At 29.4% G+C, this 7,382-nt stretch overlaps 1 protein-coding gene across 3 annotated transcripts; it reads left to right on the top strand.

The window, feature by feature from the left end:
• The first annotated feature begins 794 nt into the window (after positions 1 to 794).
• Positions 795 to 3,568, top strand: LOC115721691 (chitinase-like protein 1). Of its 3 annotated transcripts, none has more exons than XM_061103946.1 (4): positions 795 to 1,287; positions 1,387 to 1,784; positions 2,180 to 2,339; positions 2,778 to 3,568. In XM_061103946.1, the coding sequence occupies exons 2-4, from the start codon at positions 1,400 to 1,402 to the stop codon at positions 3,199 to 3,201; spliced, it is 969 nt and encodes a 322-aa protein (XP_060959929.1). In that variant the 5' UTR covers positions 795 to 1,287; positions 1,387 to 1,399; the 3' UTR covers positions 3,202 to 3,568. The 3 variants fall into 3 exon arrangements, with proteins under 3 accessions (XP_060959929.1, XP_030506616.1, XP_030506615.1); XM_030650756.2 differs by having other exon boundaries at positions 1,113 to 1,298; positions 1,383 to 1,784; XM_030650755.2 differs by having other exon boundaries at positions 1,114 to 1,298.
• Positions 3,569 to 7,382: the final 3,814 nt, after the last annotated feature.

Raw genomic sequence — 7,382 nt, 5'->3', positions numbered from 1 at the left:
GAACTACCCCTTGATAAAACATAAGGTAACCAACATACACACAAGGGTAAAATAGTCTTAAGCCATAACCCTGAAAATAACCCGACATTCCAAATGTCTAGATATATTTCCCCACTAAAACCAAGATACGAAACCTTGTTTCTGTGACTCTATAGGCCAAACGTAGCATTCTACTGTTACCGAGCATAAAAATATGAGAAACTTAAAATTCATATATATCATAATTAATACACGTAGAATTCAAATATATCTCCATATGTGATCTAAATCATCACATTTACTACATGTCTATCCACATATGTGATCTGAATCAAAATCACACACACTAGAAGTATGTTGTATAGTAAACCGTACTTAATTAGCAGTTCCATATTAAAGATTCTCATTACTTTAATATATTGCTAACTTATTTTATTCATATCATATAATCTTAATTCTCGTACATCCTTATAGGATTATACATTCTTCATATGAATAAAAAATTTTTAAATATTTAATAGTTATACTATTATAATTAATGTATCAGTTATTTTATAATTGTATTTTATGTATTTTATAATATATTATTCATTAATTACTTACTTTAAGCCATAAATTTTAAATATTTATAGTAGCAACTTAAACAACCATTTATGAAGGACCGTTTTTTTTTTACTAATTTTATAATAAATTAACAGTTATTCTTAAAAATAAAGTTTTACCTTCGAAGTATTTACAATATTCAACCAAAGGTTAGTATATAGTAGAAGCAAAACGATGTCGTATTAGAAGTCTAAAAAACTAAACTAGGAAGTGAAGGTGGTTATTTAGGAATAGGGATAGAGAGGCAACGCATCATTAGTTTATGTTTTTCCTGTCATAATGTCATATATTATATAAATGAGAGGCTTATTAACTTACTTGCATGAGGTTGATTTGCAGCTGTCGGTGGTGTGAAGTGGGCCACTCTTTCAAACAATACCTTCCTCCCAACTCCAGCCTGTACTCTCACTTAAACATCGATCTTCTTCCCCCTACAATCCCCCTTCTACGCACATCATCCACCGTCCATTCACCACTAACTTGCTCGATCATTAATCCTGACACGTGCGACGCTATAACTTCACACGAACCCGAAAAAGACAGCTCGTCTAACACAACACAGATTCCCCCATTAGTAGTCTTCTTCTTCCTCTGGTTCTTTAGTCTCTCATCAATTCATTCATTCTTCAAAAGAATACTCCAAAATCAGTCAAAACCCTAATACCAATTTGATCCGACAGTTCTTCAATCTCATCTTCCTCGCCTGTATCTTCCTGGTACGCAGAACCAACTCTGTTTCGTTTTCTCGTCTTCTCCTGATTTGTTTTACTAACTTTAACTTTTATTTTTGGGGATTCGAGGTAGGTTAAGGGAGAAAATGGGGATCAAACGGGGAGTTTTTGTGATACTTGGGCTACTAATGATGGCCAATCTGGCTATGGCGGCCGATGGAGACGATGAAAAGATTCTGACGAAAACGGTGAAAGGGAAGAAGCTTTGCACGCAAGGTTGGGAGTGTCGGGTGTGGTCAACTTATTGTTGTAATGAGACCATTTCAAAGATTTTCCAGGTTTACCAGTTTGAAGATCTTTTCTCAAAGAGGAACACGCCGGTGGCTAAAGCCGTCGGATTCTGGGACTACCAGTCCTTCATTATCGCCACCACGCTCTTCCAGCACCTCGGGTTCGGGACCACCGGCGGGAAACTTATGCAGATGAAAGAGATTGCGGCTTTCCTTGGCCATGTCGGCGCCAAAACATCTTGTAAGCACACCACTAACATTGAATTTTCGTTTATGGTTTGATATTATTAGTACTTTCTATGTTGGCTGAGAAAATTTGTCGGAAGAAGAAATAATTCAGAACTTGAGTCCAATGTTGTTTTTTAAGTATGAGTTCATTAGTCATTTATAAGTTAATTTAACAGAATTAGGCATTATTTAGTGGATTTCAGTTTTTCAATGTTGGTTTTCATTGCGAAAACAATGTGAAATTAGAAAGGGTCTTGATGCCTTAATGTTTAGTTTGGTTTGATCGTAAATTCATTCATAGTTTATTTTTCTTTTGCTGTTCTAATTCAGTCACACTCATAGTTGATGGCACAAAGTAATGTTTATGTTTGTAACCATGTGATGGTTAATAATAATGGTGAATTCCAGGCGGTTATGGAGTTGCCACAGGAGGACCATTGGCCTGGGGTCTTTGCTATAACAGAGAAATGAGTCCTATGCAGTCATACTGTGACGATTACTACAAACTTACTTACCCCTGCTCCCCTGGTGCCGATTACTACGGTCGTGGAGCTTTGCCCATCTACTGGTGTGTACTCTTTTCCTCTCTTATCATTCACTGTTCTCTTATTGTTTTTTTTTTTTTTAAAAAAAAGTGAATGTTAATATTCTGATTTTCTTGCCATATACCCTTTAACTTGCTAACTTAAACAGGATGCCATGGTTATTGCAAAGGAGCAATTAAATAGACTAGATGAGCTAATATTTTAACAGGCCTTAAGCATCTGGTTACTCATCATTTTAGAGATAAATGTTTTTTGTGTCAAATAATGCAAGTGCCATCTATCAAGTTGCGGGCAAATTGAACTATCCTCCTAAGTGACAGAATTGTTTTCTTTAATCTGCTTTAGGAATTCCACTATATGCATAGATTCTCTTTGTGTATGAAATATATGACTAACTAGTTAGGCTGTTTTGAATGTGAAATGTTATGCTGAGGATATTCTTGCTGGTGTCATTGTGATAGGAACTACAACTATGGTGCAGCTGGAGATGCATTGAAGGTTAATCTGTTGGAGCATCCTGAATACATAGAGCAGAATGCTACCCTTGCCTTCCAGGCTGCAATCTGGAGGTGGATGACACCAATCAAAAAGTCACAGCCATCTGCCCATGATGTTTTTGTTGGTAACTGGAAGCCCACCAAGAATGATACTTTGTCCAAACGAACTCCTGGATTTGGTGCAACAATGAATCTTCTTTACGGAGATTCAATTTGTGGCAAGGGTGACATTGATGAGATGAACGTCATCATTTCCCATTACCAATACTACCTTGACCTGCTTGGTGTGAGTCGAGAACAGGCTGGACCACACGAAATGCTAACCTGTGCTGAACAGGAACCCTTTAACCCACCCACTCCTGCTGTTCCTGCTCAGTCATCCTCTTAAACTCTCATCTCTCTATCTAGTTGTTAGATAGCCTGTTTTGTCCTAAAAAAAATTATAGGTTCAATTACTCTCCAAAGGTGAAACATCAATAAGAGGTGGTCTAGTGAGATGCTTCCATGCTCAGACATTCTCTACTTTCACAGCTAAACTACCCAGTTAATGTATAAGGTGTTGTTCAATTTGTTGTTTCTGTGTAGATTTGATATTCATTTGTCTCAAAACATCCCAAGGGTACTGTGTGGTTGGTTAATTTGATATATGTAATACCGTTTTGCTCGTGTATTCTGTTGGAGTTGCAGACTTGTAAAGTTGATACATAATGTACCTTTTATTGGTACGCAATTATTTATATGCATATTTTTATACATTATTTGGGGTGAATTGCTTCTATACGATTAGCAAATATAGAATAAGTGGGTTCAAAGTTCAATAACATTTTTCTTTCCAATAAAAAATGTTCAATGCCATATCTTGTTTGAGTCACAAAATGTGTTCTAATATAATTTTTAATTGTCGGTGAACTTGGCTTGGAGTTGGGACATGGCTTTCAGTTTAAGGTTAGATGTTGTTTTCTGTGCTTTATTTAGTATGACGCAAGAATTGGTTCGTTTTTGTCGGTCTAAAGAAACGAAAGGCAATTGCGTTGTCTCATTCTGTAGCATTGCATGATTATTTATCGCATAGTCATTGTTTTTCCTTATTATGATTGTAACTTTCTCAACTATTCATTTGTTGACTTGGATGACTACACGTTTATTAATCGTTTATAAACTTCATTATAGGATTTAGGGTGTTTTTGGAAGTAACACTTGACTAGGTATTATACACTATTTAAAATTTGGATAATTTGAAATGGATGATAATTACTTATAAATTTTTAAATTATTGATTGGTAAAATATTTATAAATTATATAAGAAAATAATAATTTTTAATACCTAATATTTAAAATGGAAAAGTGTTCATAAAATACTCAATCTAATTAAATCTATACAATTCAATCCAATTCAATCTGCTCATATAAAAGTAAATGATCTAATCCAATTCACACATATTTATATATATATTTTAAAAAAATTATATATACAATTAATATTTTAATGTAAAAAATAATAATTTAAAAATCTAATACATATTATACAAGGAGTAAATATCATTTTGGACTTCGTATTCTGTAAAAGTTATTAATTGGACCCTCTATTTTGTTAAATGACAAAATGGACTCTGTATTTTTTAAAATGGTACAAACAGAACCCTGAATTGATTTTTTGTCAAAATAAAATTTAATTACAATCCGATCTAAAAGTGCTATGACAAAACTGTTTACATTTTCTATATCTGTTCGTATTAGGAATTATCTTTAAGTTGGTTATATTAAAAAAAGTTGTCAAAAATTAAGCTCAGTGTCTTATTTTTATCAGTTTGGAAAATACAAGATCTATTTTGTCATTTAACAAAACACAGAGTCCAATCGGTAACTTTTGCAAAACATAAGGTCCAAAATGGTATTTACCCTTATACAAATATATTTCAAAACATAGTAGATCAAATGTCTATTTCATTGTTATTTATATAAAAAAAATATAATCTAAAACAAAATTAATTTTTTTATACATACAATTTTTTTTCTTGCTTTAAATTTGTTATTAGTTATTTATTTATTTTAATTTTTTATTAGAGACATAAAAAATCATTTATTTTATTTTGTTGTTAGTTATGTGAAAGAAAAAAACTATTTTTTTTTATAAATATTAAATAATTCAATATTAAAAAGTAACCAATCTAAAATAAGCGATTCAATCCGTACTTTTGCAGATTGGATTGGATTTGAATTATTATGCGGATAAAATTTGATTCAAAATATGAAATTCGCACTTAGTGCAAATCAAATGCACTATGAGAAAAATAATACGGATTGGATTGGATGAACACCCTAGTAACTAAACATAATTTTATGGTGGTATAAGAATTGGAGACTGTAATTGAGACCTCTAAACTAGGGAAATTTACATGGTATACTAACTTTTTCCATTTTTTTACAAAAATACTGCCAGGCGGTATTTTTTACTTTTTTACTGTGTTTTTTTATAAGTTTCATATTGCAGTATACTGTGTTAAGTTTTCACTGGTGTTCTACTAGTGTTTTACTAGTGTTCTATTGTTGTTTTGAGTTGTTTTGCTTTGTGTTTTACTGGTGTTTTTTAAAACACAGTATTTTTGAAAAGATTTTTGTGTGACAGTATTTTTGTAAAAGTTAACCAAAATTCCAGTATTTTTTGTAAGTTTCCCCTAAACTATCCCCAATTACGAAGTTACAATATAATTATGTGGTAAAAAAAATTATATAATTACACAAAATTCAAATTTTCTTTTGGCTTTTCAAACACGCTCTTATGGTGTGTTTCGAAGTAATTATGTAATTATTAGGATAGTAATTATACACTAAAGTAATTACACTATATTTTAAAATATAATGTATTTTTAAATGTAATTAGTAATTGTATATAAATTCTTATTTTTTATGTTTGACAAATGAGTTAGTAATTGTATAATTTAATAACATTAATTATCTAAAATTAGTAATATTTTGTAATTACACCTAATTCTCATCCGGTGTGATTGAAACTTTTTAATTATTTCCAATTACATAATTAATGTGTAATACCTTATTGAATAAATATGTTAAATATTGTAATTACTCTGACTCATACTCAATTCTAATCATACGGTGACTTTCCAAACTGTGTGATAATATAAATTGTTAGAGGAAAGTATTAATAGGAATATAAAAAGGAAAGAGATTTTTTTCTTCAGATGGGTTCTTTTATAATAAAAAATATATATCTTTATATATTAAAAGTGCCGGCATTTTTTGATTTAACAGAATATACTTAAAAGTAAAAGAATATTCTGTTAAATTTAACTTTGATCTCACGTTAACAAATAAATCCAATGAAAAATTAAACAATCTTTTAAATATTAATAATTTTTTTTAAAATTAAAAAAATTATCTTATCCACAAATATCTATAACAAACCTATCTTGGGAGAATATTAATAATTTTTTTTTTATTTTTAAAAAAGAAAAATCTTTATATATTAAAGTTAACCTCACGTTATCTAATGTTTTCTCTGGATAAGCATAAGAAGCAGAAATACCACTTCTATCTTTGTGTGATTGCAGATATACCACTTCTGTCATTGACCCACTTTTTAGCTTTTATAAATGGAGATGTTCATATAATATTAACACTTTACAGAATATTTATAGATATAAACTTACATTACAATGCTATGTTAAAAAAAGAACTAAATAGAATAATCTACTACTCTAATAATAAATTTATTTACAATTTTATAATTACACTAATATTATTTTTAATATATTATTAAATAATATTTCAAATATAAATATTTAATTTTTTCAAACAAAAAATTTGTAATCTTTAAAAATAAAATACATTCACAATCTTAAAAAGACCAAAATCTTAAATGAAACTAGCAATACGTGTTTCGGCACGTACATTCACTTAGTAAATATATATATGTAAAGAAAAGCATAAGAAGAATCTAAGTGTCATCTTATAATTTTTTTTCGTAACACAATTTTTTTTTTGGAAATCAAACCACATATACAAATTAAAAGTATAACATTGTTTAGAAATAATTTAAATGTTATCTCTGTAGATTATAAATAATATTCTTACTACATTATATTTTTAGTCTAAAAAAGTAGTATTTTTTTATGGGTGATTGATTAAATATCTTACCCAATATATTTTTATTTTTCATCTAATAAATATTTTTATATTTTTATAGGTAATTATTTATCTTTTCATAATTTTTTCTAATAATTTTTTTTGTATAAAAAATATTATAAGTGATTGATTAATATCTTACCCAATGAGTTTTTTTTTTTTATTTTTATTTTTCATCTAATAAATATTTTAATATTTTTATAAGTAGATATTTATTTTTTTTAAAGCAATGACCAATATCATTTATAATAATAATGTCATACAGGCTAAATGGTTATACATCTCAAAGAATAAAATAATAGACAGTCATCTAGCAGCGAAACAAATTATTTATCCATCCAAAGATCATGCACAACTAATCCATGTGCAGCCACATTTTGAAGAAAAAATCCTATCCAACATCATTAAAATTGCCAAAAAATATG

The sequence above is a fragment of the Cannabis sativa genome, chromosome 9, assembly GCF_029168945.1.
Source record: "Cannabis sativa cultivar Pink pepper isolate KNU-18-1 chromosome 9, ASM2916894v1, whole genome shotgun sequence".
Lineage (NCBI taxonomy): Eukaryota > Viridiplantae > Streptophyta > Magnoliopsida > Rosales > Cannabaceae > Cannabis > Cannabis sativa.
Note: the sequence above shows the minus strand (reverse complement) of the source record. Positions and strands in the feature narration are given on the sequence as shown.